General features: G+C 40.0%; 4 protein-coding genes across 5 annotated transcripts; 1 reads left to right on the top strand and 3 right to left on the bottom strand.

Annotated features, from left to right (window-relative positions):
• Nucleotides 1-82: 82 nt before the first annotated feature.
• LOC306823522 (protein rapunzel-like) lies at nucleotides 83-1,625 on the top strand. Its single transcript, XM_079343106.1, has one exon. It carries the CDS (start codon nucleotides 236-238, stop codon nucleotides 1,400-1,402), a length of 1,167 nt encoding a protein of 388 aa, XP_079199232.1. The 5' UTR covers nucleotides 83-235; the 3' UTR covers nucleotides 1,403-1,625.
• An 8,816-nt stretch (nucleotides 1,626-10,441) lies between these two features.
• Nucleotides 10,442-15,844, bottom strand: LOC306824794 (membrane-spanning 4-domains subfamily A member 4A-like). Its single transcript, XM_079345145.1, has 7 exons — nucleotides 15,738-15,844; nucleotides 13,870-14,055; nucleotides 13,677-13,787; nucleotides 12,635-12,691; nucleotides 12,399-12,551; nucleotides 12,162-12,278; nucleotides 10,442-11,973 (listed from the first exon to the last, which is right to left on the bottom strand). The coding sequence occupies exons 2-7, from the start codon at nucleotides 14,044-14,046 to the stop codon at nucleotides 11,824-11,826; spliced, it is 765 nt and encodes a 254-aa protein (XP_079201271.1). The 5' UTR covers nucleotides 14,047-14,055; nucleotides 15,738-15,844; the 3' UTR covers nucleotides 10,442-11,823.
• Nucleotides 15,845-17,366: 1,522 nt separating this feature from the next.
• On the bottom strand, nucleotides 17,367-19,662 carry LOC306824033 (membrane-spanning 4-domains subfamily A member 8-like; the record flags this gene model as incomplete). The annotated part of the gene is made up of 5 exons (XM_079343992.1): nucleotides 19,429-19,662; nucleotides 18,632-18,691; nucleotides 18,429-18,539; nucleotides 17,756-17,812; nucleotides 17,367-17,585 (listed from the first exon to the last, which is right to left on the bottom strand). The coding sequence occupies exons 2-5, from the start codon at nucleotides 18,668-18,670 to the stop codon at nucleotides 17,367-17,369; spliced, it is 426 nt and encodes a 141-aa protein (XP_079200118.1). The 5' UTR covers nucleotides 18,671-18,691; nucleotides 19,429-19,662.
• A 106-nt stretch (nucleotides 19,663-19,768) lies between these two features.
• On the bottom strand, nucleotides 19,769-24,019 carry LOC306823466 (transmembrane protein 176B-like). Of its 2 annotated transcripts, none has more exons than XM_079343019.1 (7): nucleotides 23,935-24,019; nucleotides 23,024-23,218; nucleotides 22,662-22,781; nucleotides 21,886-21,942; nucleotides 21,562-21,777; nucleotides 21,218-21,340; nucleotides 19,769-20,640 (listed from the first exon to the last, which is right to left on the bottom strand). In XM_079343019.1, exons 2-7 carry the CDS (start codon nucleotides 23,198-23,200, stop codon nucleotides 20,575-20,577), a joined length of 759 nt encoding a protein of 252 aa, XP_079199145.1. In that variant the 5' UTR covers nucleotides 23,201-23,218; nucleotides 23,935-24,019; the 3' UTR covers nucleotides 19,769-20,574. The 2 variants fall into 2 exon arrangements, with proteins under 2 accessions (XP_079199145.1, XP_079199146.1); XM_079343020.1 differs by lacking the exon at nucleotides 23,935-24,019 and adding an exon at nucleotides 23,568-23,766.
• Between the last annotated feature and the right edge of the window lie 660 nt (nucleotides 24,020-24,679).

Raw genomic sequence — 24,679 nt, 5'->3', positions numbered from 1 at the left:
CTTTGATGTCCTTAGTCTATGTTGATATTACAAGTCATGATTTTTAAATTGAACTAAAAATAAGATAAGATCCATTTTATTGATCTTTTATTGGGGGAAATTTGGTTGTCACAAAAGCCTGAGAAAAGTGCCACCCACGCAGCACCGAATGTTACACAAGAAGAGTAAATAAAAATGAGAGGGGGAGCTCTCTCTTGTTCACTTGTTAGAATCAGTCTGAGACACGTCAGCAACAATGGCAGGACTACTGAACCTCGTTTCAGAGAACAAGAATATGTGGGAAAGTGTGGTGGAAGTGTTGGAACAGGGAGCTGAAGTGTTGGCGAGTTTCACCGGCGATCATTTCCCCATTTTCTCCGTCGCTGCTCAGTTTGTTAAACTGGCTCTGGGCAATGTAGAAAGTAAAGAGGCTACATACACGAAGGAGCAGTTGCAGAGGGTGCAAGACCGCCTGGAGGCGTTCTCAGAGGAGATGAAGCAGACCCACAACGAGATCCTGAGGATCCAATTGGATGAAATGTATTACGAAGATGAGGACAACATCACCAACCAGTACAGGAAGTTCAAGGACATCTTCAACGCCAAACCAGAGTATTGGGAGAAAAGGAAGGAGTTGTTCCTGGACCACTTTAGCAGATCCGGTGGTGACAGAAGCCTTATCACGCTGTACGACTCTGTGACAGGAGATAACTCCATTCTTGAGAAAATCCTGGAGTACGAGGAGAAGAGTCGCCGGCCGGTGGAGGACTTCTGTGCCCAACTGAAGAAGCTCTTCTCTATCGGGATCATTGCTCTGCTGGGCCATGCAGCTCTGAAGGGATACAACGAGGAGGATGCACTTTTGAAAGACTGGATCAAGAAGATGAAGGTTGTCCAGGAGAAAATGGACGCTGTCATTTTGGACTGCATTGAAAGCTTCCCCAAGCAGGCAGAGCTGGATTCACGTCAACTGGTGAAAGACCATCCAGAGTTGACCAACCAGCAGCTTGCTGATGCTATTGTAGAGAAGCTGAAGAAGAAGTATGACTGGGTGGGGTGGTCAGTGCGTGTCTTTAGATCCCCCTCAGGGCTATTTTACCTATTTAACAAAGAGAATTCCCACTGCCCGACAGGGAAGAGTCGCTTCCAGGTCCCTTCATCAGATGAGAAACTGAACGTCTGGGTGTCCTACAGTTCCTCCCCAGAGCCTGTGGATAAGAATCGAATCCAGCAGCTGGTTCAGGGCCAGAAGAGACTCTCGGTGGTGAGTCTGGCTGAGTTCTTGTTTGAGAATTTGCCCGGCGACTGCGTGGTCCACACAGTCAAAATCAGCAAAGATCTGGCCTGTTCCTGGAGCTTCCCAGACGAGCTCCACTACTGGGAGGAGCACAAGCCCCTCTATGTCTGCGTTCACTCATCTTGAATCATCTAGACACTGAAAAAAAATCTCAAAAATCACTTCCATAATATTTGTAGGGTTCTTCATATTTACATTGATAATCACAGTCTGTCATTGCTACTTTACTTAATCTTTGCAATGACTTTTGACACAGTGAGTTCCTTAATTTCACCTTTCTATTCATCAGGTTTTCATCTGGTTTTTTTTCTTTAAATTGTTCTGCTCTCACGCAGCTGACTTTCTTTTTTTTTTCTCAAAACAGACATGAGAATGCTTCTTTGTCTAGGCTGTATTGATTCCCATGTTTCTCCATTTTTATTGTGTAACTGGTAAATTGTCAACATAAATTTAAGCAAGTTGACAATGTTGAGAAATTGTGCTAAAAGATCAACAACTGAATTTCATACTGACGGTTTGTTTTTGTAAAAGGAAAGTTGTTGAAGTAGACTCCAGCTGTCAGACAGATAATATTCTGCTGGTCGAGATAAGCAGGGACTTCAGCCTGTCGAGGACTCAAAGCCAAGAGAGAAAATGTCTGCAGACATTTACAGAGACGTTAAAATAAATAATGTTGGTTTCATTTTATAATAACCTGCGAAAAAATAGTCAACAATGTTACTGCTTGCTGCAATGTGCAGCTAGAAGAAAGAAGGAGAAAGCCCCAAAGATGAAGGTGTAACACAAAGTTGCCGGAGTGATTGAAACTTTATTTGCACATCCTGATCATGATCAAAGAATCGGACTTTGACATGACGCTGCTTTATTGATCAAATGTGTTAAACTTGTACACCACTCTCCTGTTTTGATTTTTTAAGATATCTTTTGTGTTTTTGTCTTTTCCATGTTTGTGACCTCTTTATGTATCCACCTTATTGTAGTTTCTTCATAAGTGTTATTTTTAGACCAAAACAAGCCTGATATTTGCTTTAAATCTGTTCATGGGAAGTGTTTTTGTGGTTGCACTGCTCTGTAATATTTGTACTCAAAGTTAAATTGTAAACTGCTCAGATTGAGAACCCTCATGATTGTAATAAATCTTCCAAACATGTTTTTTTTAATGACTCACATTTCTTCAGGTTGTTGATTGACCGGGTGTAGGACTACCTTTGATGTCCTTAGTCTATGTTGATATTACAAGTCATGATTTTTAAATTGAACTAAAAATAAGATAAGATACATTTTATTGATCTTTTATTGGGGTTTTCACAAAAGCCTGAACAAGGTGCCACCCACGCAGCACCGGATGTTACACAACAAGACTAAAAATGAGACCATAAAACATGAAAAAATATAATAAACACAGGCTATAATCAGAATGACAACCTTTGGATTCTCCTTTCAGTGGATCACCTGATACTTAAATACTACACTGCACCATGGACGCTGTGTTATGTAACTTACAAAGAGGTTGTTTCAGTTAGCCACACCCATTCACATGGACACATAAATAAGACTTGACATAAACAAAACTGAGCGACGAATCACTGAGACGACACCAAACTGTCCGTTGAGAATTCCTGCAGCTTCGAGAAAAAGGATGTTGGTTAGCTGCTTTGGAAACACCCACACTGCTCTATAATTATGTGGTTGTGGCTTTTCTATCTTGGGCATATAAAGACTCATGTCGCAGTACTACATCACACTGACGGGGTCAAGTGAAGCAACAAAAACGAACAAGTGCAAAGCCAAACAAGCGAGTCAAACAGTCCACTTTTTCAAACAACGTTTCTTAAAATCCCGAGATGTGAGGTAAAGAAATGTATAAAAAAGGAGACCGCACACTTGCTCCCTTTTCATGCATTTATTTTAAGCACATCCCGTGAGTTTAAAATAAATGCATGAAAAGGGAGCAAGTGTGCGGTCTCCTTTTTTATTCTTTTGATGCTGATCTTGCCTTGCCTGAATTTCCCTCGGGATCAATAAAGTATCTATCTATCTATCTATCTTTGAGACAGGCACCTGTGCGCGACCACCACTTTTACACAGGTAAAGAAATGTAACCACAGGGTATTGATCGATTCTTGTTTCCAGTTATAAAATCAAAATGAGCTGCTACCTGTTGATAGAGTGAACATTTTAATCTTTTGAAGGCTGACATGTTAAAGCTAATTGTGACCTCTGACCTTTCCTGAAAAGGGGGTCTGGCCGAAGCTGGAAGGGGTTGTAGCAAAGATAACAAGTCCGGAGAGAAACAACTATCAGGTTTCTCTTTTCTTTGGCCAGGTTCACTTTTAAAGAGTTCTGAGAAATAATCATGTGAAACATCCTGAGAAGGTAGAACCTAATGGTTGAAGTTCATACAGAAACAAGGACTAAAATCCAATTCAAAGAACTTTATTTATCTGTAAGGAGCTTTATTTGTCTTAAAAGCATCAGTGTGTACAGTTAGCATACATGACAGCAAAATGTAAGACCATACCACACACAGTTCCTTGGCTGCTTTTATTTGTTTGTTCAGTAATCTGTGATAATAATGAGTTTATGCCCATTCCTTATGGGGGTTATGAAAGCAAAAATAAACAGGTTGGGAACCTTTGAGTCCACTTTATCTCAGCTATGTAAAGTTTGGATTGTTTTTGCAGCCCTTTATCGCAGGCAGTCTTAGAGAGGAGATTTAAAAAGACGAAGGAGACCACAGCAGACAGTAAAACACAGGCTCAAGTAACCTGGCAGTAACAACGACACTGACATGAGGCTAAAGCTTTGAGAAAAGGAACTGAGAGGAGAGATGGGATTTCATCAAAGCCAGCAGAAGAAACACAAGAAACACTTTCATAACATAAATTAAATGAGCTCAGACAGTCTCGTGATGTTTAATTATAACCCCGCTGGGCTTGTAGAGGGCTGAGACTTTGTTTTTTGGATACCTGTTTGGTTTGCCAGCGCAACAAAAAACTGAGACAGAAGGAATTTAAACTTTGCCAGTAACGTCCTAACGAAGCAAATCTCTCACAAGTGCTTTCCAAATTTCCACTGGCAAATGAGCCGGTGAATTTAATGCTCAGTGAGCCGAGGCCAGCATGCTGCTTCGTCAGCAAGTTTCAGACGAAGCTGTGAGAGTTTGAGAAAGATCCGCTCTGACACACTCCGACAAACGTGCAATATGGGAAAGATTGTCAGGACATTTTTGGGTGTATTTAAAAACCTCAAACAGCAGGAAAAAGAAGCACACATACAGAAACAAATCTTCAGGTGGGAAACTGCAGACGAGGAAACAGGACACAAAAGGAGCAGCAGATTACAGGTCAACAATGAAAACGTTTCAGCACGAAGCCTTCATCAGCATACGTTAAAGGATAGTGAGTGTTTCCGGCTTTTCTGTTTCCTTTAATGAATTTACATACTTGCAAAACTGGCCGGGGTGAGCGAACACAGTCAGTGAAAAGCCTCTTTCATTGATGTGTTTAACATTTGCATACACATCCAGATGCTACAGAGGAACATTAGATCATTCCTTTGATGTTGTTTGTATCCACCGTGGACAAAGCTGGACGGAGGGGGACAGAAGCCAAGAACATTTAGAGCTCCCCCTGCTGACTGTCACAAACCCTGCGTCCTCCAGCAGGTGGGTCAGTCTAATCCTTGAAGCTAAAATACACGTCAAATACATTTTGCTCACAAACGGGATCATTTCTTGTGCTTGTTTGCACTTACAGAAAATACAGAACATCCCTTTGTTTTTGTTTTTTTTTACTTGTGTCCGTCTGATGAATGTGAGAAAAGATTTACATCCTTTTCGCTCTTTAAACGCTTCAACCGTGGTGTTAAACTAGTTACACAGATTTATCGCTGCATCGTCGGCCTTCAGCAGCCCGAAACAACACAAATCAAACTGCTTTCATCGTCGAGGAGATCGTGATCCAAAGTATAGTTCAGATTGAGTTTTTTGTATGATTTCATCCCTTGACCTCGACCTTGACCACGACCTTGACCTTAAAATGAAATGAAAATATTACTGAAGTCATGAAAAGGAAAATGCAGAATAACATGAGCTGAACTTGTTTAAAAGAGGCATCAAACAGCAGAAAGAAAAATGAAGGAGGATAAAAATCAGGAGAATAATAAACAACCTGTCCTTCGAGCCAGTTTCTATTTGATGTAATATTTTAAAAAGACAATTAGATCAAATGTTAAGCCTAAATGATCAAGTATATAAATATATAATGAAGTAGTCATGAATGTTCATGTTTTTCAGTGTGTCCCCCCTCGTCTCTCTCTGTATGGAAAGGCTGCTTTAGGCCGCTTTCTGTTCACGCCCAGGTAGGCTAAAGGGGCTGATGGTACATTTTCGTTGAATAGGGGAAGTGATGCTTTTAATCAGACCTGAATTACTCTTCCATGAATATGATTTGGTCACACAGCCCTGCATTGAGTCCGGCCCATCAGGTGACCTCAGGAACGCAGGAAAACATCACGAGGCAACGAAAAGATTCGCTCGCTTTGCAGAAAATACATTGAACTGCAAGCCGTCACCTCATCGCCATTAATTTAGTCTCCATGGAAACAGCAGTCATTTTGGGAGGGTAATGAGAAAGTGGTCCCATACTTTAATCTGATGGTGCAGGTCAGATGGTGCGTGGGAGGAGCTTAACTTCAGATCTGTCTGATTCGTTACAGGCCCTGAACGCAGCTAACTTCAACACGAGGAGCACAGAAGGGCAGAAACTCTGTCACATTAAAATGTGTGTGGAAACAACTGACAAAGTCAAGGAATAATAAAAAAAATAATTAAAAAAATGATAATAATAATAATAATAATAATAATAATAAGGGAATAGTTAATAGGATGTTGTGAAGTGCAGATTTTCAAACCCTCGATCTGAAGTTGAAGGAGTCTTTCATGAGTGAGCTGCTGCAGCCTTCATCCACACCGAGTCTTCTTTAGCAGCTTATTGTTGGGTATCCTGTAGAGGTGCTGTTATAAATGATATTATGTACCAAGATCTTACCAACCTAAAAAGGAAATCCTTCCATCCATTATCCATTACTTAGTCGTTTGGGATGACATAAAGAGACAGACAACCAGACACACCCACATCCACTGACAGTCCAGAGACAGCTGACCTAATGAGCATGTCTTTGGACTGTGTGAATCTCCACACGGAAAGGCTCCTGTCCGACAACTATTTGAACCAGGAACCCTTCTCGCTGTGAGGCGACAGTGTTAACCCCTGCATCACCACGCAGCCCTCAAAAACAGAAAATTATCTATCTGACATTTTTCCTCCTGGAGGTCCAGTGTTTAAAAATCTGTGACAGCATCAAGTGTAAGAGAGATGTGCTCCCCATATCAGGTCTTTGATTACAGCACACTGATAACTCTCATTATAAGACCCTTTTACATCTGTCCTTTTATTCCAAGCTGAAACACTTTAAACTCTGAGTCCCACAGCAGACGTAATGTTGCATGTGTGACAGTCAATATTTGCATGTGTGAAATAATCAGCTCGTGCCGTGGGTATGTTTAATTGCTCTATCCAGTTTCGTTCCTCCCCTCCAACTGTACATCAAAAAACCATGAAGAATGTGCAGGTGAAGAGACCTACTGACACAACACCGTCCTGACTTGTAATCTGTATTTGTTTTCACTCAGCACGTCTGGGTCCCTGTCCCCACCCCTGTGTCCTCCATCGCTACATACCGATGTCCGGGCAAGACCCGACAGGCTCATGTGGCGCTACGAGCTGCTGACTGTCTCTCAAAGAAAACCTCTCTGCTGTTTCGTTTCAGTGGTGGTATCATAGGTTGTGTTTGGTGATGATGTCAATATGTGACCTGAGGCTTCATCTCAAAGATCCTTCTCTTATCTCACATCTCTCAAACAATATGAACAATGACTGTTTTGCAATAGTATGACAAAGTGTGACAAACCATGTTAAGCTTCCAGACACCTCCACCTGTTTATAAACCATTTAAGACAACACCTGTCTGATACTGATACGTTTGGGCTGCGTACCGGAAGAGAAATCAGACAGGTTAGGGACGTTGTGACTTTAAGAGCAAATGTTCGATTTCCTGAAATAACAAGAAAAAGCTGCTGATAAAATCTCTGGCTGTCAGTGTGTCAGAGAACAGTAAAACCATGAATTGTATAATCAGATGTTACTGTAACAGCCAATATCAAGGATTTTACGCCTTCAAAAATCATTAAAAAAAAACCCATTTCATGTAGATAGTGTAAGCACTGTCAAAAATCATAATAAATCATAACAAATCATAATAAATATTTGCCCTGCACATATTATTCTATGACTATTGTCTTTGGACATCGACACTGCGCCACATTAGCTAAGAGTTGGTGATGGAGCTAATAAATAAATATGGTCTAAACAGAGTTCCTATTTAACATATGTGCCCTGCACAGAGTAAGGATTTTTATCAGCAAGCTTTGATTCATAAACCGGCCTGTAGATTTCTGTTGTCTGATCCGTTCGTTGTTTTGAGGCCTTTTCGCCAATATTTATGAACCAAACTGATGAAATAAAAGAAATCAAAAATCACTTCAAACCTGAACATAGTCGTTACCCGATGAAGATCCCTCCCTTCCATTCACATGTTTTGACAGCTTTAGTTTACGTCGACATGTTACACCGGATTGATAAAACATGACATACACAGACATACCTGTGGCTCTGCCTTAAACCTCTCCGTCTGTGTTGTTCAACAGGAATTTGACGTGACTGGACAAGTACGTTCAACGCACCTGCTGTGCAGAGAGCGGGCTATAGTAAACTGAAAAAAATAAAAACAAGACAGGTGTCTCCATCATGAATGATGATGGTGATGATGATGATGGGAAGTTCAGGGTCTGTTCAAGCAATAAAAGGAGAAGCCTGACTGAAAGACAACAACATTTCAACAGCTGCCTTCAGGTCTTATTTTCATTAAGACACTTTCTCATAATCTCACAGATTCAAAGCACATGTAGCGAGAAAGAGAAAAAGAGAAGTTACCAGAGAAGAACATTTCACTTTTAGGATCTTTCAAAAGACAGACAGTCGGACTTAACAGGAGCCAATGATCTAATCAAACATCTGCAGTGGCCTGTGTGTGACAGAGAAAACCGAATTCCTAAACCTCGGCTCAAATTTCTAATTTTGCGTCTACTTTAGTAAAACAGTCAATATTCAGATTATTCAGCGTTGATTTCTTACCTCAAATATACATAGACGGTAGAAGTGACTTTAGTTTTACAGTTCATTGCCTGCTGGTCTCCTTCTTCTCCTTCTTGGATATGACGCAGAAATGAATGCTGGGATATCTGTTCTTAGAGGAAGTTTAACCGTTCTTGGTGAAATGAAAACTCGTCTTTTGGGACAGTAATGACGGAAAAAGATGAAGTTTCACAGAGACGCAAGAAACGAAGTATAGACGATGAGACAAGGCCTCAAAGTCAGGTTATTCAAGGTGGTTTAAAAGCTGATTTAAGGGTGATAAATGTTGGTTTGAGTCAAAGATGAGACAGATTTCTGTTTTCAACAATGGTATAAAAACACATTTGTGTGATACGTCTGCAGTTCTTTTCTAAAAGAAAACATCTGAAACTAGTTTAAGACTTTGTCAGTCAGGAAGTTCAGTCTGAGCAAACGGCCGTGTGTTTAAATGAGTCTAAATACAAAGACATCATATTTTGAACAATGATAAGGGACAAGGCTGTTGGACAAACTCGTCTAATCAGTCTCAACAATCCGATAATTGTTTCTTCAAATAACGGCCCTGACTTCAAGGTCGTTGGGATTTTCCCACACTTTGAGTCAGACACAATAATATCTGTCTCTAACGTGCTGTAGTATTTGGGAGTGAGATTTTTTTTTCTCAAGAGGAAAACATCCTCTTATGTCGCTGAAGATTGTCATCAAAGTTTAAAGTTGCCAATAATCCCAGAGTTCTGTTTAAAACTTCTTTAAACCTAAATGTAAACGTTCATTAACAATTCAAATTCAGTCAACATTCATATCGTAGGAAGCTGAGGGGTGGAATATTTATTTTCATTTTCATTTAGCTCATTTTTTTAATTACAGAAAGAGTGTCGCAGAAAAAAATGTGGGGATTTTGGAGAATGAGCACCATCTAGTGGCCAACGTTGTCATGACAGGTTGAGGTAATAAATTAAAACCAGCAGCCTCTCAGTGAACACTGCAGCAGTTTATTTGGTAAAGCTCAAACTAACGCAGTCTAATGTTACAGTGTCGTTGTCAGTCTTCAAACCTCGTACAAGTTTAAGAAATGTGGATGTTGTGGAAACTGTTTAGGGAGTTGTAGTTCCTGCTAAATGTTCATTTTGGAGGCTAAAAGGGGAAACAAAATAACATAGTGTGACTTTTTTTTTTTTTTTACAAAATATGAGACAAATCTACATTTTATAAAACGCACTTACACAATGTCAAACACTTTTTCTCTGAGAAAAATGTAAAAGTGGCGGAAAACTTTTACCAGTCCCCAAACAAATTTACAAAGGACAGATTGACAGAAAGGAAACGTACCAAATGCAGGTAGTGACAATATGTGGTGGGACGGGTGTTTTCCAGAAATTGCATCATTTTGGTTTTCTTCAGTAGTCTCAGGAAACCGAAACCGAAAACAAAAAAATCTTTCACAAATAAGCAATCAGGGTCTTTCATGTCAACCGTCATTTGAGACTGCAATTCAAAAAACCTTGACACACATTTAATTTGAGTAACTTCATTTTTTTTTTTTTTTTTTTTTTTTTTGAATCAGGTTGGTTTTCTATTTTTGCTCCTCGTAGCTTCTTTTTTTCAGACTCACTGAAGCCAGACGACCTTTTCAAAGCATTTAACACTCCTGGTTCAGAGTCGGTGTTAGTGTTTGGTGAACACGCCTGCTTGTGCAAACTGGAAAAAGCGGCTACACAGCCGGGTTGAAACTGTTTGACTCTGACTCACTGCGGCTTAATCGGACGGAAAAAGTCGCAATCGAAAAGCGTAACACACCAAAAACTCAGTGACCAATAGGAATCAAATGTGATCATAAGCAATGGTTCTAAACAGGTCGAGTCTCAGGCCCAACCAACTCCTTCATGAAAAATCACAAGGCAAGTTTCTGATATTTTTTTAACCAATCAGATTTATTCAAAGAAAAATGGAGCAGCTCAGATTTCAGACGATACAGAAAGTGTCAAAACAAAGAAATAGCAAAAAACAAAGATGTTTGAAAACCGCTTAATAGACTTTTTGTAACATTGTTGAACCTGGTACACATTCCCAACCTGCCAAAAACGCTTTTTTTAAGACAAATCTTTTTGATATGTCGGGCGCTGACGCCATCGCAGTGAAGTCGTGCCCCAATGTACAGAGACTAGAGTCCTTCAAGAGGGCGGCCCAGGTTCAAGTCTGACCTGGGGCTCCTTTCCTGTCTGTCATTCCCACTCTCTCTCTCTCTCTCCTGGCTTCTTATTCTATCAAACTACCCACAAAGACACCAACGCCCCATGCTTCTGTTTACAGATGTATTTTGGGCCTCATTGGGTTTTAGAGAAATAAGTAGCTGCTGGTTCTTATCCTCTGGCATTTCAAAAACACAGTGGACTTCTCTCTTGCTCTTGATTAAAAGTTTCACTATGCAGCAGTGAAGCAGCTGTGCACACTTACTTACTTACTCACTCGACTCGATTTGGAGATAAAAAGAAAAAAAAAAGAAAAATGTTCTTCACAAACATCTTGCTCAAACATTCCTCTCTTTCTTCCTCCACCTTCAGAGTGTTTAAACGGCAGACGCTGTCGTATCGGGATCACTCCTCTTCTAACTTTACAGGTCTCTTTTAATCAGCACATGTTTTTCTCTCCTTCACAGGTTATGTACATTTATGCTGTATAAATTTAAGTCCAATGCTAATGCTAACTGCACAGGTTCAACTTGTAGTTATGTTTACTCATAGTCACATAGGGGCTCCTAAATCTTGTTTGGGGGATTATTGTATACAGAGGGGAGGGGGGACAGCGGGTGTGTATTGTAACTAATGTCTTGTGTCCTGCCTGTCTGTATACTGCTACTGGATGCCTTGAATTTCCCTCGGGATCAATAAAGTATCTATCTCTCTCTATCTATCTATCTATCTATCTATCTATCTATCTATCTTGAATCATGAGAGCCCATTTTTAGTGTTTGTAACAATACTTCACTTCTTAACATGTTCCACTTACTCCTCGGGATCTGATCATGTCTGCAGAGATTTAAATAAATGTCTCCCTAACAAACAAAGACTTTGTCAAACATTTCTGTTTTTGTTTTGGTTTTTTTTTACATCTTTTTAAAAGCTGAATGAGACATTTAGAAACAACACATTTCTAATCACACGGTTTAAGTGCATGCATACAAAGGTTGTGATTTGGTTTGAAAGCTGGTGAATGGTATTTTAAAGCTGATGTGTGAAGGATTAAAATGAAGCTGATCTCCCTCATGCGTCTCTGCGTTTGGATGAAATGACTTCAGGACTCCGGATTGATCACAAGGTCTTTTTTTACCTTCGGCTTGAGGAAATGAATACCAAGAGGATCTTCCGGCCCCGGCTCGGGCCAGGTGACGCCTTTGGGTGGACCTTGGCCCGTCCACTTGTACCACTGGCCCTCGATTAACAGCTGAAGAAAAAACACTTTCCTTATTTCCTCTTTTATATCCTCTGATAAGATATGTGAAGACACCGTTAATGACGTCTATCTAACGTTTTTATTTTCAAACATGTTTGAAATATTTGATGAGAAAATAACAAAAGGGAACCAAAACAACAAAACCTGCTGCCATTTTAATCACGAGCCTTGATTCTCACCTTCTTCTTCTGCATGTTGATCAGACCTTTGATGCCCAGAATAACAAAGCTGATGCAGACACACAGCTGGAGAACGAGCATGACGATCATCGTGATGTCAATACCTGCCAGCAGACGCTTCACACAGAAAAGAGAGAAAGAGGAAATCTCCATTTAAAGTTCCCATCTGATGTGAAACACTCTTCCCCAGTGTCGAACTTCAAACCAGTTACATCCTCACTTTCAAACTTTGCCCACCTCATAAAGAAACAGCACAGATTGGCAATCGTTCCACTTGCCCCACTCGCAGTATCTGCCGGACAAATCTTCTCTCAGGTCGATGCTGTACATCACAATACCAACGATGGAACAGATAAATCCCACTATGTTCATGAACACAGCCAAGCCCACCTGAGAAGACACATCTCATTATTCAGCTGGCTTCATGTTTTAAAAATAAAAAAAGACGGCATGTTTTTTAAGGGTCTACTCACCGAGCAAAAAGAGGAGAACTGGCCGGCCAGCACAGAGACGAGTCCGCACAAAATGAACTGAAGAGAGAACAATAGTGAGGTCTTCAGACAGAAAAGGTAATCTTTCATCTTTGAACTTCTGTCGACTGTCGACACGCCACCATCTGAGTGCACGTATTGTACGGTTCGCCGGTATTTTGTTCTCCGCTCTGTAGTTGATATTGTGTTTCTGTAGAACTTCAAAATCGCTTTGACGTAGAGTAAAATATTCTCATCATAGCATCTGTTGCTTTTTTTTTTTGCGGGAGAGCTTCCCGCTGTGAGGTGCGTGTGTGAACGTGCAGATCGTCACCTTATCAGTGAGATTCCCTCCGTCATTACCTTCTATCTAGACTCGCAGGGGTGTCAAACTCCAGTCCTGGAGGGCCGGCTTCCTCAGACTGTTAGATGTCTCCCTGCTCGGACGCAGCTGAATCCAATGAGTGACTCGTTATCAGGCTTCTGCAGAGCTTGATGACAACACATTGGTTTAAAGCAGGTGTGTTAGAGCAGGGAGACATCTAAAAGTCTGAGGAAGCCGGCCCTCCAGGACTGGAGTTTGACACCTGTGATCTAGAGAATCCACAGCCAAGGGAACAGACTTGGTAAAAACCAGCGGGGAAAGAAGACCCTGTTGAGCTTAAATAGACGGCCTCGTTGTCAGAGTGTGATTATGATTGGTCGATAGTGGGGCGGTTCTCAGATCAGCTGATGGCAGCTTGCGGGCAGGACTACCATACTCCACATGAACTAACACAGGGCTCTGTTACTGGTGTAAGGGCGGCTCGATCATGTGCACAAATTATAATCAACATGAATTTAATTGATATTAAAATCACTGTTATTAAAAATGTGGTCACAGAAGTGCTCTAAAACATCTGCTCACCCCAACTGTGTGTTGAGCATTAACTAGGGGTAAACTGATTCTGACATTTGTATGTACATGTGCAACACATTTGGAGAATATTGTGTATATTTCAGGAGAGTAGAATAAATATAGTAGTAGGAATAAATATGCCCCTACCAAACCACCCAGCCAGAAACCAACTCCCAGATGAGCAAAATCATTCGGATGTTGGCTTATTCGTCCTGCCCCGAGTCCAATGTTGAACAGACCCACCATGATCTGTATCACCTGTGTGGATTCAAAACAATCAAATCAATCAGGACCACCTCTTTGACAACATATACTGTGAGTGAGTAATGATTCCCCTCACCCCAAAAGCTGCAGTCACGCTGCTCTGCATCATCCCTTTGTAGATGGTGGGGCGGCAGCACCCGGGACTGTAGCAGAGCGCCTTGAGGACCTGGCACAGCGGGGGAAGCATGCTCTTGCTGTCTGTCGCCACAGTGATCACGGTCACATCTGCGTCTTTGACCACGGTGACGGACATGTTTGACACCTGGTACAAGACACACAGAGAGGTCTGGATGGATAGCCTATACGACTGCTGTATCAATAACCAACATGAATCCTAAAATAAACAAGACTGACAGAAGAAACTGTAGTTTCTTAAGTTCTCCTCCTTAGACGATGATGTGTAGATGATGAAGAAAAATCCGCTGACACTGACTTGCTTGTAATGTAAGACATTTATTTACAAAGTCAAGAAACAGCATCAGTCCAGGTTAGTCATGTTCCTGGGAGAGTCACCAGCCAAATGTGATCCTCCTCCAACAAAGAAGGACACTTGTACTTATACAGCATTGGTCAACAACATCAGTACATTTACGACTTCATTTAGGCTTTGATCATTCAGGCTCCTACAGTCCTGCACCCCCTGTGGTTCCTCAGGACATATGGCTTCAAAGGTTACACAGGTCACTATGAGGGTAACTTCTTATCTCCCCCAATGTAGCCTAAGTGTCTGTTCTCATTTCAATACTACATTGTTTATCTTTCTCAGTCTTAAGGAATGCCCTCATAAATAAACCCCTACATTGTCTTTGATGTTAAACCAACCTCTAACTTTAAGAACACCATTTGTCCCACCAACAGCTCACATGTTCCAGCAGCACATTTACACTTACATTTACTTATTTATATTATATCATGTCGCATATAAAATACACTTCAAAACAAAATGTGAACTTTAGAAAATAATGTTTATTCACTCTTAAAACTAGGACAGCACATCCTGGTAATAATGTTGTCTTTAGGGTGGGACAAAATACCAACACAGCAACTTATGGTCATCCTGATTGGTGTGATATACAATTATGTCATTTCTCATATAGTGAGTGAAGCTGCCCTTCATTTTCTTCATGCTGCCTTCAGGTGCTCCTGACGAGGCATGCGCACATTAATACTGCCTTATTATGAGCCTCTGAACTAACATGCGTCCCAGTAAAGTGCTGAGGTATAAAAAAAAAAAAACGCTTGGAAAATTGAGAAAGTTTAGAAGCAAGTTTGTTTTTCCATGGCTGACGTTTAATTTCCAAGCACAAGTAGCAGCTTGTAAGTCGTCACTACCTGCACAGCTGGGAAGTTACATATTTCCGAGATACTCCTGAAGGCAGCACAATTAAACAGCTGACGAGAGAAAAAACAAACTAACAAAACAACAAGCTGATGTACAAGATGACTGAACATTAGTCACAACATGACCACAAGGAGACGCAGAGCAACTAGGCCCAACAGCAAAGACACAAAACAACTAAAACGATATAATAAAAAAAAAAAAATACAGGAAATGCGAAAGAGCACTGGGAAACATGACGCGTATTGACTTCCTTTGTCTTTTATATGGAGCTTCATTGTGACCACTTTGAAAATGACGCATTACTAATATATTGCTACGACTTTAATTCCCACGTTTCACCCAACACATCGAGTTATTATTATTTTTATAGTAACATCATACGAGTTGTATCTGTGAACGGTTCTTTTAGAGGTTTTTAGTTGGCAGTGAGCTGTTCCTGTTGTCCTACTTATTCATGATCCAGCCCTCTTTCTTTCTTTCTTTCTTTCTTTCTTTCTTTCTGTCTCTCACAGTGTAAACACTTCTAAAATATCCATATTCAATAAGTAAACTCAATATAGCACTCGTTGTTTTGTCTTTTTCGGTGATGTGGGAGAACTCACCTGGTTCGTGTCGATGACTGCCTGAATCTCTCCCTACATGAGGCTCTGATATGTCGATGCTGGTGTTATTGAGCAACAGCTGTAAAACAGAAGTGATCCTGCTCCTTCATTCCGCCTCGCTGAATAACTGAGCCAATCATGAAGAACCACGGGAAACAAATACAATTAGGGACAAAAACATTTATTTGGAAGAGTTTTACTGTATAAGAGTAGTATTTCCTGAGCTATATGTAGGAACTTATTATTAAATAAAAATATTAGACAAAATCCTCCTACTGATAAATAACTTTGATTGAAAGTTAAAAAATAAAAAAATAAATAAAAAGTATATATATATACATATATATATATATATATACATATATATATATATACATATATATATATATATATATATATATATATATATATATATATTCATATTATTCAACTGTATTCATGGACTATATCAGAAGAGCTGACATGGTAAATCGAGAAGGGTGGTCTACATGTCATGGATGGAGTGTTTTTAATTTGATGTTACACAAACTATAATTTGCAAAAATTACCTGTGAAAACTCAGATTCACAGAACTTAACTCCACACAATGCTCCTATGGGACAACAGATCTTGAGCCCCCCTTGAGTGACTTTCAAAGGGGGGCAATCGAAATGTGTTATTTCCAGGAACTTGGATGGATAAAAGAATTGTGGCTGAATTCAGTTTGATTGACAAAGCAGGTGAACAACATTTCAAGTCGTCCTAATAAGAGCCCCAACAACAAAACATCAAAACATCAAAAAGAAACAGAGGACACGGTCTCTGCAGACAGCCTCACACACGTATGGAGATGATTGGGACACATTATTTTTGTGTAGACTTTATTTAATTTTTTTAGGAAAACATACACCAAAGAATGAAGTGCTGCTCAGTCTTGTGTTTAGATGAAATGATTTCTAACACCAGGAAGAGTCTGCAGGACTTTCTTCAACTGCAGCAGCTGATCTCCTGCATCTTTGCACCCCTGTTTGAACACAGAAGAGAAGAGAGAATATTTTAAGACATTACTCACCTGAATGTGAAACTTTAAATATGTTTGATCTTTTATGTTGTGTATTTGGTACTTTTAATGTTTATTATCTGTCTTTATTGTCTGCACCATCAGAACGGCTCACATTTAAACGGTAAACATTACCTGAAAATTGAATTCTTCTTATTCTAAGACTGCTGGTGCTGCTGATCTTACTTTGCTCCACCAATCTGAACGTAGCACACAGCTTCCATCTCATGCCTGTGTAGACCTATATGCTTATATTCTCTAATGCTTCATACCTTTTCTTTTCTCCTCTCACTGATCAAAGCCTTGATGCCCAGAAAAGCAAGTCCGACGCTGACCAAGAGCTGCAGCACGGCCAGGACGATCAGCGTGGTGTCCATGGACCTCAGCAAAGCCTAAAGGAGCAGAAATCAATTGATATGTCGATACATCACATTATGATGCTAGAAGGGAACTTTTCTCTATTGTGTTATTTTACTTTCCATACTTTATTTCTGTTATTTTATTGACTTTATGTCCTCTCACCTATTGAGTAAAAACAGAACATTTACCCCAACATTTTACAGTGTGCTATTATTCTTGTGTTACTCATTTTAAATCTCAAAGTACTGATCACGGTACTTTAGCAGCACGCTTGCCTGAGCACGGAGCGCCACATTCCTGCACTTGTCTTCATGAAAATGACGAGCAGCGATTCTGCTGCGATCACACATCCAGAGGAAGGAGGCGTTCCGCAGGTCTATGGCGTACAGCACGATGCCGGTGATGGCAAAGATGGTTGCCGCAATGTTCATGAACACAGTGAAGCCCACCTGAGAGGAGAGGAAGACAAAGTCAAGCAATATTTTAAAAGGTGCTTTGGGATATTTTTAAGAAAATCATCAAATTCTGACTTATATACACTGTACAAAATGTCCCAACTTCTTTAACAAGAGGGTTGTAATAACTGCTCAACAGTCTTATTGTTGTTGTTGTTATTTACCAAGACACGAGAAGGGAAACGTCCGGCCAAAATGGACATGATTCCAGTCACAATAAACTAAAGAGAGGTCAACAGAGAGATCACATCAGTGACAACCACGCAGAAACATTTCAGTTCATTAGAAATATCAGAGGAATTGGTGTCATAAAACAATCCTGCTCTTTTTTATGCTTTTACACTTGTATCACTTAACGAGCGCCAGCCTATTTTCCCTTCATGAGATTGACTTGTGGCCTTCATCAGGTCACTCTCCTTTTACCAGATGGTGAAGTTTTGCCAGAAAAGCCAACTCTGCCTCTCCAATAATGTCCCTTAAATGTGACATATTATGAAAATTCCAGTTTTAAAGTGTTTTCGAACATTTATTTGGGTAACCTGAGTGACTACTGGCCCACAAAATATAAAATAAACCCATCCAGTCCTTTGTTTGTGGTCTGCATAAGTCTTACAACACAGAGAAAAATGCTCCATTTAAGATTTGTTCTCCTGTGATGTCACAGTGGGGGGGGGGGGGGGGGGGGGTCCTGAGATACAGGCTCACAAATCTCCTCTGCTGCTTGATTCATGCTATATTTTGAACCAAACGTGTAACATAATGCAACTATTGAGCATGAAGAATTAAAGAAACATGTTCTCCAGGTAATCTTAAATAAAACAAAAATATTATTTTTACCACACCACCCAGCCAGTAAGCCGCTCCCAAACTGGCAAAATCTCCAGGAACTGTGCTCGTTCGCCCCGGACCGAGTCCGATGTTGAACACACCCACCATGATCTGCAAAGTCTGTAAGAGATTCATTCCAACACAATATCTTTGTGTTATTTTACAAGTTAATTGAAGCTGTATGGGGATATTTGTACGTCTGTTTTTCTTACCCCAACAGCTGTGGTAAAACAAGACTGCAGCATCAACATCTGGCACACAGAACAGGAAGTCTTCAAGTGAGATGACATACTCCAACTGAGATACATCTCACACACACACACACACACACACACACGAAAGTAAGTTCTTCTAGAGCTCAGCGATTAAATCCTTGACCAGGACTATCCGCTTGGGAAATTGTTCTTGTGATTTGAGGTTGAAGCTCAGAAGTCGGTTATTTTGTCGTGCAGGTGCGAGTGTGTGTGTGTGGAGGGAGTATTTTTAGAGCAGAGTGGATCAGTTTGATTGGTTCACGTCTGAGCACCTGGTAAAGTCAACAGAGAGTCTCTGGCGTCCACAATCCTATCATATCCAAATAAGCAGGTGTATCACAGCGAGCGAATGCTTTGAGGCAGTAAGACTGCACTGATCGTTCCCCTTCTTAAAGAGTTTTTACTCAGTAACTTTGAGCGATGCTGCAGAGGCTTTTACTGACCATGTGACAGCATTGTTTGTACGTCTGTTATGTGCTGACATATCAAAGGTTTTTGAGGCACACATATATGCATTATAACGTGTTAATGAATCTGTTGAACCTTATGATGGACACAAACCTTACGACTCTTTAAGGTCAGCTGTGGTTTTGTTTTAAAGCCAATGTTATATTTTTACACCAAACACCACCCTTCTCTCTCTTTCATTCTCTTATAGAACATAAAAAACATTAAAAAGCCCTCAAATAACACCCAGTTCAGAGCCCACATACCAAGCTGCCTCTGTAGAGTCGAGTGTCGCGCAGTGAGCTCACCTGTTGATGTTTCTACACCGGCAGCCTAACTTTATCTAAAATGTCCCCTAACGTTACACTTCTTCCCTTTCCAATCAGAACAATAATCTTGTGTCCACAAAGAGCTTGGAACTATAGACTGTATAAATATGGACGTATTCCCTGATCAGTCAGTTCAGAGATCAGCCTGCTGCCATGTACTTCATATATTGAGAGCATATTTGTATTGCAAGCCAGATAAGGACTTACGATTGTTCAGACAATACAAATAGAAATAATGATTGATTTATTGAGTGACTTCAGCATGTTGACGCCAAATGAAATAAGAAGAGGAAGTTCAGGTCAAGAGTCAGTACAGATGTTTAAGTTTGAATTCATTCTTTTTATTAAGCAGCTTTTAAGAATTATCGATCATTTATGTATTATATGCATTCACTCTATAGGAACTCAAGCTGAAATAACATGTTACATCAAAATAATGACTACGAGTATCTAACGGGATGAACATCATCTAACATCTGGATGAATTTGATTTGATCATAAGCTACGACAAAGCTTTTTAATTGGACGAAAATGTGTCGGTTGATTCATCAGACGTTTGATATGTTTACAGTAAGAGACAACAGTTATTGTGTTGCAAAAATATTCAGATACGCTTTCTAACACAGGAGTGCTGGATTTAAACTGGGAAAAAGTTTTTTTTCTATGTCTTGAGGACTTCATGGATTGTTGTGAAACAAAACTGTTTTAATGTGAAATTGATTTTGTTTTACCTTACAGAAATGTAAGGATTCAAACAGCAGGAATGTGAAAGGGCATGTTTATTTCAGTGTTTAATTTTTTTTTTTTTTTTCCTCCGCAAGATGAAGTTTAAAAAGGCCTGATGTGATTGTGCGACACACAAGGACTTTCACAGACAGACATCACATTAGACAGAGAGGACAAGCATGAGAATAAGAATTTGATATAATACCCCTAAAAGCGGTATAATCATAATCAAACTTACACTTGCAGATAGTTTTTTAAGCTGCCTTCGAAGGAAAAGACTGAGAAGTTTAGCAGAGACTGTGCTAGCTGAAGTAGAGTCATTCAATGTCACATTACATAACATTAAATGTCTAAGTGCATCAGGCTAAAGTTGGGTTATTCGGCACAAAACTGAGACTGTCAATAGACTGCAGGGTTACTGATGAGCTCCTTCAGCAGTTGTTGGTGTTCTGGGTCATCAGGGCTCTAAAAGAGAAACATTCAGAGCAGTAAATACTTTGAAGTTCACTTTTTCAGGTAACACTTTTCTAAGACTTTTTTCTAATAATTAAGACAATCAAATTAATTATAACACGGCCGTCGGCTGCAAAATGCATCACATTTGAGAAAGATTTGTCGGGGAGAAAGATTATTGTCTTTCCACAATTTTTAAAAGGATAAAAGACTTGGACTCATACCCGAACACGAAGGACACGAGACTTAACGTGGACACACACTGGGTACTTGGGACTCAACTTGGACTAATACTCAAACACTTTGGTCTTATGAATCCACTTGGATGCAGGTTCTGGTGACTAAACTCCAACATGGATGTGCACTTTAACAGTCCAAACCCGCTAAGACTCAGAACTAACAGAGTTCTGACTGAGGACTAGTCACAGTGAAGAGGGTATCATGTCAACTATTAGAAATGTGACATCAGAAAAAGTTTAAAAAATAATGACCAGAAGTTTCTGACATAAACGTTTAGTGAAGAAATAAGTGAGTCTTCCCCCGTGCAGACTAAAGGTTTAGCGATAAAAATAATTGATGAAGACTCCACCTTGTGGTCCGTCTCCTCTCTGCTCCTCAGAACCTTGATCCCCAAGATAACAGAGCTGATGACTGTGCATAACTCCAGGAGACACAGGACAATCAGAACAGCATTGACGCCTGTCAAAAGCATCTGAAGGGGAAAAATAGTAATAAAGTTTTTTTTTTTCTAATTTGATTAAAAAAAAGCTTTAGCTCAATAAATAACATAGTGTTGATAGCTTGATAAAGGATCCAGCTTTCATGAAAGACAACTATAAAAAGTAAAAGGCATTTCTTAAAGTGTCAGATGTGAACATTAAGATATGAAAGAACGAACATTTGACATTTTGCTCAAAGGCATAAAACACTTACCAAAATCACTGCTTGGACCTCCCGGCATTTCTCAGTCATCAACTTCTCCTCTGGAGTCTGAGTTGGTCGTCTGTAACCATATTCACTGTAATTATAGAAATAAGGATCACAGCCTGCATCCCATCTTGACAGGATAGACATGTTTATGGAGTAGAGTACGATGGCGGTGATGGCAAACGCAACTCCGGCGAGATTCAGAATCACGTTGAGGAGAACCTGCAGGGGGGGAAAAAAGCAAACATAAATAAAACAAAACCACAAATTAAAATGAGAGAGATGAAAATTTGTAAGCAACATGCAGCTTTTTAAAGTTGAACTTCTCACCAGGCATCGACTGGGGAACTTCTCAGACAGGATGCACATCGCACCAAAAAATATGAACTTAAAAAAATGAAAATAAAAAAAGATTTAGACTTTCGCTCTTTCACACCAACACTGTAATACACATGCATTTGGAGCCCTGCTGACTATATGAGCTGTTTCTGTGTCTGTAGCTTTAAATATGTAAATGAGCTGTTTCTGACCACGCCCCCTCTCTGGAAGGGCTCGGATGGCTTGAGTTTTCTCACTCCATGCGCTGTTGTTAACGAGGAGAAGGCAGACAAACCCCTAGTTGTTATGGGAGTGTCACCCACCTGGGGGAGGGGTTACTGCCCTTTGTGATGTCACAAAGGTAAAAATCTTCAATCGGCCTGTTTGAGCACACTTGGTGAATTTGTGTTTTTCTAGTGCTATTCTGTACATGGTTTTTTTATTTGATTTTTAGCCAATTCACAAGTGGTTAACTGCTACTATGCAATCCTTCCAGATTGGATACTTACATGAATCTACCCTCTAGAGTCGAGGGACGCACTAAATGACACAATTTTTGTTCAACTGATACCTATCCATTAAAATGTCTTTGAATTGTTGAATTCATATGGTTGGACATATCTAGATTATTTAGTTCTTTTTTTACAGGCTATGGTTGAGGGTTTAGCTGGAAAGCTTTGGAGTCAAATCTTTAGAGTTACAAGCTGCCCAAAAACTTAGTTGGTTCTTTCTTTCAGTCATACACTCTGTAAGAAAGTAGAACAAAAACATTCACAACAGCTGCTTACCAATGCACCTGACCAATAGTGATACTTGGTAGACTCAATTCCCCACCAAGGGGAGGTGTAACTGCTGTGGAGGATCGCTCCGAGCCCGATGAGGAGCAGGCCAGTCATAATTTGCATAGCCTGTAAAGAGCAGAAACACTGAATTAACAAAAGCACGGACAAGAATGACCTGAGCATGTACCTGTATGACAAAGTGCAGTCACCAGGGGAAACCGTTAACTAGAGAGCTACTATTCAGCACTCAGCATGAAGTTATTATGGGACTACACCATCCCAAAGTTACACTGTTTTTCTAGATCTTTTCTATCTGAACAGATCATAACTTAAATGCAGGTGAAGCAGACACATGAGTTGTAACTCACCCCCAGCAACGACTGAGTAGCTCCCTGGATCCTCCTCAGGTGCCGGGACACCGTGCAGCACACGGGGCTGTAGCAGAGGCTTTTGAAGATTTGGCATAATGGGGGACAAGAACTTTGGGGGTCCGCAGTCAAAGTGAGCATAGTGACCCCTTCAGCCTTGGTCATAGTCACAGACATGGTGCACGCTTGTGTGAACTAAAAGAAACAAGAGAGGAAACTTAAAATCTCCTGGATTAAAGAACAGCTGCTATTTTATGAATTTGTGAAAACTATATGTTAATGTCGCACCACTGGACCACTGCAGCTTTTTTACATTTAAAAAACGTGAATTAACTCTGGTCATTTCATTTGGGTTCTAAGAGAAAACAGATGCAATGAGGAAGTTGGACCCAAATTTCTGCTGACCAGACATGCAGCCAATGAGAGAAGAGGAAGTCATGTTCCATTTTTATATTAAACTTTATCGCCCCCACTCTTGTGCGTTTTAAAAAAAAGAATCAAGCTGTAATTCTGTAATTCCATTTTTTATTGTTTTGAAACCTACATCAAACACGTTTGTTTGAGAATCTGCAACACCCCTCTGCAAAGTCCACTTCAAGACTCAAATGAATATTGACACCGCTACGTGACCTACATAAGAAAAACAAAGCAAACCAGGAAGAAGATTATTTCAATACAGTTATCATTGTTTGCATCTGAGCTGCCACAGGGTCAACAAAGCTGTTTCCAGCTCACTGAGTTGCTCATCACAAAGTTTAATGTCACGGGAGGAGATTTTCGATTTTCAATGAGAGCACTACTGAGTTAAACGGATGCTTTAGATATCAGTGGAGAATCAATATACAAATTAATGATTAGTGTAACTGAGCTCAACTTTTATTAACTTTTTCAAACAAAGACAGAGCACTAACCTGTTTGTGTCGAGAAGAAACGCAACCAAAACAGTTCAGCTCCACCTGACCTGATAACAAGCTGTCTGACGGCACACGGGAAGAGCAGGAAATAAAATCTCAGCTATAGTTCCTGGCAGTACCTCCCTCAATGTGGACGCTAGAGAGGAACTTGACACTGATCAAAAAGAAAGTTAAGCTCCGATATGAGTTGATCAACAGGGTGTTCTAACAACATAAATGGAAAGAAAAGCTTGTGTGGACATGCAGGATATGATCTGAATTTAATTATCACAACTTCATAACCCAAACCTCTCTGAGCATTTTTTTAAAGGTTAGTTTTCATTGCTCACTGAGTTTTTCTGTATAGTTGTCTCACTGTTTAATTATCTCAATGAGATTTCAGGAATTCTTGTTCTTGCTGGTCTATTTTCCATTTTCAGAAAGAATCTCTTCATGTATCATTTTGTAATGTATTTATTGATATTCTGGAGCTAAAATAGTGAAATCTGGGGAGTCTAGTGCCTCAGTTAACAGACGTTCAGTGAAATGATTAACATGTTCATTAATTGTTAGTGACACTAATAATCTGTATGTTTAGAATGGATGGGTGCCCCGTGCTTCTCATCCATAGTGAGAAAATCCTTTGTACGTTTAATTTCTGATATTTGTCATCTTAAAAATAAAATATCCCACAATCTTCACAATGTTTCAGTTCCTCTTAACTTTTATCAAGGAGAACACAGATGCCTACCATGACAGATGG

Source organism: Symphodus melops, assembly GCF_947650265.1.
Source record: "Symphodus melops genome assembly, chromosome: 5".
NCBI classification, from domain to species: Eukaryota; Metazoa; Chordata; class Actinopteri; order Labriformes; family Labridae; genus Symphodus; species Symphodus melops.
The sequence above is the reverse complement of the archived record's forward strand: the minus strand, read 5'-3'. Positions and strand labels throughout refer to the sequence as shown.